Here is a 12,440-nt window from a genome sequence, read left to right as displayed (position 1 = left end):
AGTGGGTAATTGGAGAACTTAAATATTTAGGGATTAAATTCCTCCTAAACATACAAGATACATACCGAGCCAATGTAAATCCATTAATGCAATATTCTACCACTACCCTATCGCGTTGGCAATCGCTTCTGCTATCTCTTTCGGGTTGGGTACAACTTTTCAAAATGATAATCTTGCCAAAGTGGCTATACTTACTGCAAATGGTCCCATTGTGGCTTAATGAATGCGATCTTAAAATCCTGAACAAAGCTTTGAGACTCTTTCTGTGGCAAGGCAAACGTGCTCGAATACCTCTCTCAATTCTGATGTTAAGTCAATGAAGGAACATATATATTCCTTTTGGGAATGCCCAGTCATGCATGCTTTTTGGGAAGCACTTCAGCAGAAATGAGAGCAGCTCTTGCAGGTAGTTATACCCCTCAGTCCTAGTTTGTGGCTTTTAGGGACCCTGACAGACCATACTAGCCCACTAAGTACCTCTAACCTTTTATTTTTACGTAAAGTGAGCCTCATTGGGCGCAGAACTATTCTTTCCCATTGGACTACAGCAAACAGCCCTGATAGTGACATTGGTTTCAAGGCATGCTACTCTTGTTTTCTTTTGAACATGTCATAGCCCAGACCTCATCTTGTAAAAAGCGTGCCCTGCAGACATGGGAAGCCTTCTCAAACCCATTTCACCCTCCACGTCCTAATTTAAGGTACAGGACGACATATGATGGATACTTACTATGGTATGGGATGGCTAGGGCCAAGCAATTAGAAGAAAGGATACTGTTTCCAGCTAAGTGAAGTAGATGATGCGTGTTCATAAATACATCATTGGTTATTACCACTAGCGCGACTCGCTCTAGTACAAGCCCCAACCCAGAGGATGCGTTTTTCCACTTAATCTTGTTTCCAGCCTAATACCCAAAGTGCTGTCTATACTAGCTCCACCTCATAATAAATATATCAGACTCAAACCCAAAACCTGACACCCTGGAATCCTGTCCTCTTTAGAAACAGTAAAGAGCACAGTCTAGGCCAGTTTCAAAATTGGAATGGAGATGAACACCTATCCAGTACATACCGCCTTACAAGTTATTGATGATGATTTTCCCACCATGTTCCCATTACGCAAAAGTGCCCAAATGGAAAACTAGTGGGCATATTAGGGGGGAGGAAGTAAGCAGTTATTCAACGCCTAAGTTCTAGACGTGTTACTACTGTTCGAAACTTAAGAATTTCTTAGGAACCCAGGTTTGGCTTAGATGATCATACTGATTAAAATATTTACATGGTTAATAATGTTTATGACGTTCTAATGTCATAATGTTGTGAGCTCATTAAGTTGGACTGTTGAAGTCGTCATCCTATCAGCTCAGTTAGCGAGATTTATATTCTCTAGATCTCTATATGACTATTATCAGTTATTGGTTAACATATCTTATGTATTGTATTTTACTTTTGTAACATGCCTCAAAGACAACTTAAATACATTATCAAAAAAAAAAAACTGAGGAAAAATTGAGAATACGCAAAAAAACCATGAAAAAAAAATACAGCAAGCAGACAAGTGTGCAGAGATATTCTCTCACTTTGGGAGAAGGAAATAGACTAAGGAGGCTGGAGCCATAGGGGTTATGCAGGAACACCCACATCACGCATTTGTGTGGCTAAATTCATCTCCTGCTTGTCCTTAGAATAGCTCTGCCCGGGGAATCAATTTGAGGACTGTTGCCCTTGGAGCAAGCAAACATGCAACTAACTCTACTTTGAAAGTCCCAGAGCTCAAAGTACGGGAGATAGGAATCCTGCTGCACCAGCCAACACCTGCTGTAGACGGAAAATACCGACATGCCTGTGCTTCCCCATCCCTTATACCAGTGATATCAGTAAAAAAAAAAAAAAAAAAGTTATGGCTCTCCGCCTCCAACTGCAGGCAGGATGTCAAATCCACACGTCTGGACTGGTCTAGAAGGATATAACTAACAGATGGTTAAGAAAACTAAAATAACAACCTGGAAGGATGAAGCATACTGAGGTATGAAAAAGATAATACAGAAAACTTTTGTAAGAATTAAACTAAATAAAACCATACAAATCATATTTTTGGCCTGGATCACTTCCTCTAACTCCTTGAACTTCCGGTCCAACTGGAACCTGTCCCAATCCTGCACACTCATTTATGACAGGGATTTAAGACAGTCATCATAAGTCTTCATTTATGGACTCCCATGCATTTCAACTTAAGCATCTCCCCCCCTCCCCTCTCCCACCTCCTTTCTAGTCCAGCCACTGTTGCAGTAGTTCTCTGGTCGAGAAGCACAAATCCCTTTGGAGCCTGCCACAAATGCATTCTGGAGTGTCTCGATTGAATGAAAAGGATAGAACCCACCTTACTCTTAGGGATTGAATGCTGCTTCTAAATCATTCCTGACACCTCTGCAGACTGATAAGTAATTCTTTCAATTTTAAAGAAAAATATATATACAAGTGAGCCTAGCAAAGAGAGGCAGAGTACAAGGAATAAATTAGTAACATTTCTTACCTCAGAAGAGAAAAAAAATGTGTAGCAAAAAATCCCTTTAATGTTCTATTTTTAACAAAATAAAAAAAGTGTCCTTATATCTGTGAAGATTTTGTTCAAATTTAAATGAAAAAAGTAGTTTTAATTACAAGGGTGCCTACTTAAAATTAAGTGTTTTCTGTTTTGATAATAAATGTTACCACAATGAGAGCTTAGTACAGAGTTTCTCAGAAGATATACTCAAAAAAAGCTCTGCTCTGGAGTGCAGTCTTCTACATATCTGAAAGGGAAGAAAGTGTTCAGTGTGCCAGAATCTATAAAGAAAAGGGTAAATCAAAATACATGATTCTACCGCCTTGAAAAGGCAATGATGAAAACTCAGGAGAAGATGGAACTCAGAATTTGATTCCTTCTGCAACTAAACTGTTTTCTGTTAGTTCTGCTGAGAGCTAACAGAAATAATGACATTTTGAATACTGTAGACTGTAAGAATAAAAAATGAATGGGAAAATATCCTCACCCTGGATTTTGCAGCTAAATTATTACACAAAGAATGTTTTTTAAAATTAAATAAGGGAAAAAAAACCAAAAAACGAAACTTACTTCTAGTTTGTCAGCTGTTATTGAAACAATCCGAGCACGCAACCAAGCATCTTCTTCTGCATTTATAGCCACAAGCTGTCCAACCTTTACAGTCTGTATAGATGTTGAGCCAGCATTCTGTCTATAATATTCTTTCATTTCATCTTCCATATGCTCGTGTGCAATAGAGTATCCTTCACCTACATATCTAAATTACAAGTGACAAAATATAACATTAGATAGGCTACAAAAAACAAAGCTTTATCAACTATTGCCTATAATAGTGTTTCCCAAACAGTATGCCCTCAGATCTGATCAGGTATGCCATAAAAATGTCACCACTGGCGGATGCTCAGATCCAGACCAGCACCTGGGCTCTGCTCTCAGTCTCTTGCAGCAACAATGACACCAGTGGTGGTTCTTAAAACTTGTAGGAACTCCTTCTGGAAAACATGGGTAATCAAGCATGTCTCTTCTTCCTAGCTATAGTATAAGACTTATACTGTGGTAATTAATGGGCAGCATGCAAGGCATAGACAGCCGGGACCCGCTTTGTGCTGTGCACTCTGCACACAGCAGCACTCTCTCATCTTTGAGTCCTTCCAGTCTCTGTCTGTCCTGAGTAAGATGAGTGTGTGCACAGAGTACTGCAGTGTTTCCCAACCTTTTCACAGCCAAGGCACACAAACATTAACAAAATCTTTTGGCATACCAACTTGCAGAGCAGGCATTGCTGACATGAAGGGGACTCGTATGGCCAAAAGAAGAGTTAGGAAAGCACTTTAAGCCCCAGTCTCTTTCAAATCTTAAAGCTAAGGGAGAGAGAGGACAGAGACAGCAAAACAATTACGAGGAACCAGCTCTCTTTACATATACAAGTGACAGAGATGGGATAAATCGATGTGGTGCAGGTACACATACGGCTGCCAGACCTCCTTTACTGTTACTGCTCCCAACACTAAAAGTGAATCACATCCAGTAGTGTGGCACAGTTTGGCAGTTGCAAGGGCAGGGATGAGATGACACTAACAAACTGCATTCCTACCCATACATTAATTTCCATGGGTGTTTCTGGATAGCAAATTTAAGTTTATTACTTTGTAATTAATTCTCCTATTTGTACTAAACCTGCAACCCGTTTTTTCAACTTCGAACCCGAGATTCTTGTGTGTGTCAATTTAACAGACATTCCATTCTGTGGAGTAGAGGGAAATTATCATCCAGGGCAGAAGGAGAATCATGGACAACTTTGTGCAACTACTTATTCTGAGCTAATTATGAGTCAGAATGTAAAAAAAAGCAGGAAAGAAATTACAAAATGTCTATACAAGAATGTGTTCCATTATGATAGCATGAAACAACTTTTTGGATAAACTATTGAAATATACAAAAGGAAGGCAAGGGAGGATTTTTAAAAAAAATTTTTTTTATTGTGGATTATATTGCGATTTATTGTAACATGCCCCAAACTTTGGAGGGCAACAAGTCCTTTTAAACAATAAACAAACAAACGTCAGTCTTGAGGGAGCTTCTGCTGAAGCAAGAGCTGATGAGAGCAGAACTTTACACAGAATAAAAATTGAGGTTTGGTTAACATGCTAAACTATTTTGCTTGCTGAGGGAAGTATGATAGAGCTTTAAAAGTATAGTTGTTTCAGAGTAAAAAAAGTGTTTTTCAACCCTCTTCTGGAAGCTCATCTAATCAATCTGGTTTTTAGTATATTGACAATGAATATGTATGAGACTTATTTGCATACATTGGAGACTTGGTATATGCAAATCTCTCTCATGCATATTCATTGAGGAAATCATCAAAACCTGACTACCTAGCTATGACTCCAGAAGAGGGCTGGAAAAAACCAACAGAGGTTTGATTTATATTTGGGAGTGTGAGAACATTTTGGGAGTGTACTATTTGGTTCGACAGTTTGTTTTTCCCAATCTCCCATCCCCAACCTAAATTTACATTTACAGACTACTGCCCTTTTAGGGGGCAAGGAGAACATTTACATAATAGGAAACTATTGCTTCAGACAAAGTGTAAAATAAATCCCCATTCAAATTTAAAAAGAAATAGTTGCTTACCTGTAACAGGTGTTCTCTTAGGAGAGCAGCATGTTAGTCCTCACACATGGGTGACATCATCAATGGAGTCTGGCACAGAAAACTTTTGTCACACACTAAGCATGCCCAGCATGCCACTATCAATGCGGGGTCCCTCTTCAGTTTTGTAACATAAAACTACGAAAAAATAAAACGTAGGAGAAACCCATTTCCATGGGGTGGCGGGCGGGTTTCCTGAGAACTAACATCCTGCTGTCCTAGGAGAACTCCTGTTACAGGCAAGCAACTCTGCTTTCTCCTAGGACAAGCAGGATAGTGGTCCTCACACATGGGTGAATATGTAGCTACAGCCTGCTCCTGAACTTTACTGAACACACAGACACCTAACCTGGTGCCAAAGGGAGACAGGCTGAATCCAAAAAATGAGCCCTAGGTAGGAAATGTTGGGTTTTACAGCTGAAAGATTCTGAAGAACAGATTGGCTGAAGCTGTGTCATGTCAGCCATCTGTCCAAACAGTAATGGGCAGCGAACGTGCGGAGAGAACTCCTCGTCACAGCCTTTCAGATCTCATCCACGGGGACCGCTTGCAAGTGGGCCACCGAAGTTGCCATGGTTCTGACAGAGTGAGCCTTGACGTGGCCTCCAAGCTGAAGGCCCACTTGCGAGTAGCGGAAGGAAATACAATCCGCCAGCCAGTTTGACAGGGTTTGCTTGGTAACCGCAACTCCCAATCTATTCTTGTTGAAAGATGAAGAGCTCCGTGAACTGCCTGTGGCCTGCTGTCCACTCAAGTTAGAAAGCCAAGGCCCTCTCACAATCCAAGTTGTGCAGAGCCTGCTCGCCCTGGTGCAAATGAGGCTTGGGAAAAAAGGTGGGCAGGACAATTTACTGGTTAAGATGAAAATCAATCACCACCTTAGGCAGGAACTGAGGATGAGTACAGAGAACAACCCTATCATGACATTTGAAGCTCGCTGTCCCTGCACGCTGAAGTGACCGCAACCAAGATGACAACCTTCCAGGTCAGGTACTTCAGATCGCATAACTCCTGATACAATAAGGGGATCAGTGTGTCTAAACCAGCGCATAGCTAATAGCGCTCATCATATGTAAATACTACGTTGATGAGGCTATCAGCTGGTACCCCTGATGTACAAAAATCACCATGCGCCCGACATGCACATTTTAACCCTCAAAACTTAATGCCAGCCCCTGAACTGGCATTACGTCTTGAGGCAGCCCAAACCCTGAACAAAAAAGCAGAAATTCTGTTTTTCTGTGGTTCCTCCAACTTAATATTATGGCGATACTAAGTAGGAACCACCACAGAAAGCAGCAACACGGGAAAAAAAAAAAGTCTTGATGGCAGTCAGATTAGGAGAACGGCTGCTCAATTTATGAGTATGCATTTTCCTAACCCGTGGCTGTGTACGGATTAGGAAAGCAGACACTTGTAAAATTGGGTATCTTTTTTCCTAACCCACGCACAGCCATGTACCCGATGCCATGGACACAAGGATGCACAATTTATCCCTGGCCCTTTTTTTTTTTTTTTTTTTAGCATGGTGGCTTATTTGCCTATTGCATCAGGTGCCCAAGAGAAGTGAATGTGCGCATAGTAAAAAAACACAAGCGCCCAGTTTGGATGAATGCTTTTCACATGCACTTTATTGTATTGGCCTGGAAATGAGGTATTATCTTTCAATATGGATCTCTCGCCAAGTGTGCCCAAATTGGAAAGGTTAAGACTACTATTATTGGCAGTTTGATCATTAGAAATGTAGATAAGCTGGGTGACTGGTGGGCATGAGGCTCACTTGATAACTTTCCTGCCTAGTGCCAAGGTAGTAGAACTCATTTGTCATCTAGATAGAATTAGAGTGCTGCATGTTGGTACCAATGACAGGAAAGTGCAAGAGGGAGATTCTGGAAGCCAAATCCAGAACCTCCAGGACAAGTCTCAGAAATGTACCTAGATACAGGCGCAGACCCCAGAGGCAGGCTGAACTTTGGAGTCTCAATGTGTGGTTGAGACCATGGTGCACAGATTAACTAGGGAAGATTTTGAAAAATAGGGGGCCAATTCCAATGGGATGGACTTCACCAGCTACCGGCACTAGATTAAATGAAGTTACTTACTTGTAACAAGAGTTCTCCAATGGACAGCAGAACCTCAGTCCTTACGTGTGGGTGACATCATCCAATGAAGCCCAATACAGAACTTTGATTTCAAAGATTCTAGAAGCTTTTAGCATGCTCTGAGCATATGCAACTGTAGCCACCTCTCTATTTCCCAGGTAGAGCCCCTCACTCCGTAAAAAGGGTAAGACTTGCAGAAACTAATTCCAAGGAGAGGCGGGAGGGAGTCATGAGGATGGACTACCTGCTGTCCATCAGAGAATTCCCATTACAGACAAGTAACAATTTCCTCTGAGGAAAGGCAGAATGGCAGTTCTCGCATGGGAATACCAAAGCTAAAAGCTGCAACAGACAAAAAGGAAAAAAAAACGTATCAGCACCAAATGTTTTGGGTGGCAATGCTTGATGGCACCCAACTGTCAGACCAATTCAGTAAAAGTCGCGGGAGAGCGGGCGAGCACCTGCTCTCCTGTGCGCGTGATTCAAGGGGAAGAATATGCTAATGAGGGCCTGCGATAAAAGAAGCGCTAGGGACACTAGCGCGTCCCTAGCGCCTCCTTTTTGACAGGAGTGGCGGCTGTCAGCGAGTTTGACAGCTGATGCTCAATTTTGCCGGCATCGGTTCTCAGACCCATTGACAGCTACGGGTTTGGAAAACAGACGCAGGCATAATTGAGCGTCCGTCTTCTGACCCGCGGGCTGCCAGTCGATTTAATTTTTTTTTTTTTAATTTTGATGTTTTTTAAATTTTGGGGCCTCCGACTTAATATTGCTATCATATTAAGTCGAGGGGTGTACAGAAAAGCAGTTTTTTCTGCACACTTTCCTGGTGCCGGCAGAAATTAAAATGTGCAGCTTGGCTGCACATTTTACTTTCTGTATTGTGCGGGAATAACTAATAAGACCATCAACATGCATTTGCATGTTGCGGGCACTATTAGTTTTGGGGGGGTGGATGCGGGCTAACAGAGCGCTCCACCGGAGCGCACTGTACTGTATCGGCCCGTGTGCTTGGCACTGATGGCCCGACAGCATTCCATGATGCTTGGTGCCAATGGCCCTCAATGTCAACAGCACCCACAGCAATAGGAAGGTGCTTGACAAGCCCATGACAGTCAGTTGCACTCTATAGCACCTTTTGTTGGATAGTGCCCAGCTCCATGCCTAGGCATGACGACCACTGGTGTGCTGGCACTTTGATGTCTGCGCTGCTATAGATGCTCAGTGGCTGGATTACATTTCACAGTTTCTGCCTAAATGGGAACTCAAAATTTGTTACTTTTTTTTATATTTTCAGAAGAAATTTTTAATCAGACAAATATGTCTAAAATTTTTAAATGAAGGAAGTGGTAGTTTCATATAAATATATGAAGGTACCAACCAGGTGACCCACTTGTTGAAATCATCAACATACCACCATCTCCCATTTTTTTTCTTTAGGTCAGTGAGACTCAAAAAATGTTAGAAACAAACAAACATTTGAGCCATGAAAAATGTGAAAACATTCCAAATACCGTGAATTCTTATGTTGCACGTCAATGCTTATAACATAAAACATTATTCATGTTACTTAGCTGCACATCAACACTATATCTTGAATCTCCTCAATGCTTGTAAGATGGTTTGGTAGCGCTTCCTTTTCCTCATGGCCAGGTTTCATATTCAATCCTTCATCAGGGGTCCGGGCTCACCAAATAACCAGAAATTCTGCCCGGCACCGTAACTGGTGGGGAATGCCTGGGACTCCAGGGTTTGGAAGAGGATGGGGCCTCTTCACCATGGGGTCGCTTTGGAGGGGGGGCTCAGCATGGACCAGTGGGCCTCTGGACTCTGCACCGGCAATGTGCGTCAACTGTCTGTGCCGATGTCTGTTTCCCTATGTGCTCGGCCTGGTCCTTCTTCGGCGCAGATGATGCTGACGATCCAGATGCCTTGGAGTGGCCCGACGATGGAGAGGGCTGATCCCCCGAGCCCTTCTCATCATGGGGAAGAACCAGACAGGATGCAGATGGTGATTGAGTCTAAGGGGGGTCTCTGCGGCCCCTCGGTGTCAAAGTCCCCGATGCAGGAGTCGATGGAGCAGACTTCTTGGTGCCAAAAAGCTGCTCCATCTTATCCAGTTGGGAACAGTGGCGCTTGGGAGTCATCTGGGCACAGTAGTGGGCACCTGTGGTCGTCGTAAGAGGAACCAGGCAGAACTCACAGGGAGGTGACATGCTCGGGAGTCCACCACAAAGAATGAGGGAAAACACCTACCGAGACGCCAAAGGAACCGTTAGCAAAGAGGAACCCCAGCGTGGAAGATACTGGAGGAAAAATCCTCGAAATACAAACATTTTGGTAGAAAAAGGGAGAGAGCTCCGAGAGTCACAAGGCTGCTGCTTCGCAGAAAAGAAGAGACTAAAGAGGGACCTCGCGAAACCACGCGGATAGTGACATGCTGGGCATGCTCAGTGTGCCAGTCAAAGTTTCTAGAAGCTTTGACAAACATTTTCTGTGCCGGGTTCCATCTGTGAGGACTACCATCCTGCTTGTCCTACGAGAATGTGTGTGTCTGTTATGGAAGAGCACAGGTAGAGGTGTGTGTTTGTGACAGAGGAGAAAATTGCGCTCTTTCCCCCCACCCCCACTAATCCACAATAATCAAAAGGTGACTGGAAATTAAAAGTTCACAGGTATGGAGAGAAAGATTTTTTTGGCCTTAGTTTTAAATATGGCCTGTTATCTGATGTGTCTGCTGGTTTGAAATATTTTGGTATTTGGTTAATTTTTTTTAAAATTATGACTATTGCATATTATTCCTTTCATCATGTTTTGAAATATTTATTCTTTTCATTTATACAGTTTTACCATTATGATTGATGTTTTATATATATTTTTTTATTGTTTAATGTTTTATGAGGAATGGTGCTGTTTGTTTCTTCCATTTTTGCACTGCATACAGAGTCTGGCATGTGATTTCCAGATCAGTTTTTGTCTATAGGTTTCTGTTTATAGTCACTTTATTCTATATTAGTGAGGGTCTCTCTCTGTTTTGTATATGTGACTGAGGTGAAGTAGTCTGCAAACATGTAGTTTCTATGTAGGGATGTATAGCAGCCTGACTTGTTCTGCTTTCCTACTAGGAGATGTATTGGTGTTTTAGGACCTGGTGTAATATTTGCAGTGTTGCTTTTTCATGTGTTGGGCTGTTACTGTTGGAGTCCAGCTATTTTGGTATGGGAGGTTAGCTATACTGATATTGAAATAGTTTATTCTGGAATTTGCTGCCAGAGGATGTGGTTAGTGCAGTTAGTGTAGCTGGGTTCAAAAAAGGTTTGGATAAGTTCTTGGAGGAGAACTCCATTAACGGCTATTAATCAAGTTTACTTAGGAAATAGCCACTGCTATTAATTGCATCAGTAGCATGGGGGGGGGGGGGGGGGTCTTCCTAGTGTTTGGGTAATTGCCAGGTTCTAGTGGCCTGGTTTGGCCTCTGTTGGAAACAGGATGCTGGGCTTGATGGACCCTTGGTCTGACCCAGCATGGCAATTTCTTATGTTATGTTCTTCTGATCACCAAACCCACAACCACCATATTACAATAGGTCTAATGCCATATGGGTTCCAAATTTTTTTTTTTTTTTTGCATGGTTTTCTGGTTGGTACCACAGCAGTGCAAGAAAATATAAATGTTATTTTAAGTGATTTTTATTTCAGAAGACTGCACTTTGAATGCCCCTATTCATGTAAAAACTGTTATAAATGCATAATTATTTGTAATCTATAATAAGGATAATTAATTTTTAGAGGTGGACAATATTATCAAGCATTCACCCACAAATATTATGCTTCTCTCCTAGCAACAAAGGCAAATACCATCATAGGGAAATTCAGTCCGACTCTCAGTCTAAGGGTCCAAAGATAGCAGGGACCCTTTCTGTATGGCCTATTATTATCAATCACAATTGGTTTTTTCCCTAAGCCTCTCAGGTGTTTTAGGGCCTTATTGTGAAGTAGAACTGCAAAAAATGCTAACAGTCAATTCTCTCTGTCTTTACTTTTTCTTACAAACATCTTGTTTGTTTACATTAGGATAGCTAAATCAGTCACTTGGATTAGAGATGTCATGCAGTTTGACTTAAGCATATTTGAGCAATTTTCTGGCTGAACAAGAGGGCAAGACGTAATTGAGTGAGACAATGTCTATAGATGGCACTTTACAAGCAGATTTAATCCCATCTTGGCACTAGCCATGTGGATTTTCAAGAGATCTCTCATGTGCTATTAGTATGACAGACCAGTTAGTGGGGAAAATGGTTTCTTGGTGCTTGGTGGATGATCACAACTATACATTTTTGTACTAGTTACTATGTTATTCCCATTTTCTTTGAGAGGTTAATGAAACTTTTATTTAAAAAAAATATATATATTTGCACTATATATTACAAATTTGCTTGTACCTTTTATATTTATTTTTATTCTATAATTGTTACATTTAAGTGGTCAAGAACTTTTATATATTTTTTTTTTGTGTAACTGGATGTTCATGGGCCAGTATGGATAAAAATTCCCTGGGCTGATATTTTCCCACAATTTGTCCTTGGGTGGGGTGGTATTATATGTTAATATAAGAGTTCAACAGCATATAAACTGTATGCTGTCTCTATACACAGAAATTGCATGCGAGAGAGAGGGAAGAATATAACTATACTATCACCCATCTGATGAGGATGAAACAAATACTAGCAGATAAGACATGCTAATAACTATGGCAAAACAAAAAATAAGGGACTGCAATTATTTCAATATTGAATGGGTGAACATCTTAGGAGATGCAAGGGAGATAATGTTTTTTGATGCCATAAATGACTGCTTCATGGAACAGCTAGTCCTGGGACTGACAAGAGGGAGAACTACTTTAGACTTTGTTCTCAGTGGATTGCAAGACCTGGTGCAAAGGGCAATGATAATGAGGCCACTTGGCAATAGTGACCATGATGCAATCAAATTTGATATTTTTCAAGGGAGAACACTGAAATACTACTGTAGTTGCATTCAACTTCATGAAAGTGATAAAATGAGAAAATTAGTCAAGAAGAAACTAAAAGGGACAGTTCAAGGATTACAAATCTGCATGAGGCATGGACATGGTTTACAAAT

At 41.4% G+C, this 12,440-nt stretch overlaps 1 protein-coding gene across 3 annotated transcripts in view; it reads right to left on the bottom strand.

Moving 5' to 3' along the window:
- Positions 1-12,440, bottom strand: part of TDRD7 (tudor domain containing 7) — a 345,168-nt gene that overhangs the window by 122,169 nt on the left and 210,559 nt on the right. For all 3 annotated transcript variants that reach the window (XM_029603524.1, XM_029603532.1, XM_029603540.1), the window contains exon 8: positions 3,116-3,302. In XM_029603524.1, coding sequence (XP_029459384.1) covers positions 3,116-3,302 — 187 coding nt within the window. The remainder of the gene's footprint in view (positions 1-3,115; positions 3,303-12,440) is intronic.

This window comes from Rhinatrema bivittatum, chromosome 1 (assembly GCF_901001135.1).
Source record: "Rhinatrema bivittatum chromosome 1, aRhiBiv1.1, whole genome shotgun sequence".
NCBI lineage: Eukaryota > Metazoa > Chordata > Amphibia > Gymnophiona > Rhinatrematidae > Rhinatrema > Rhinatrema bivittatum.
The sequence above is the reverse complement of the archived record's forward strand: the minus strand, read 5'-3'. Positions and strand labels throughout refer to the sequence as shown.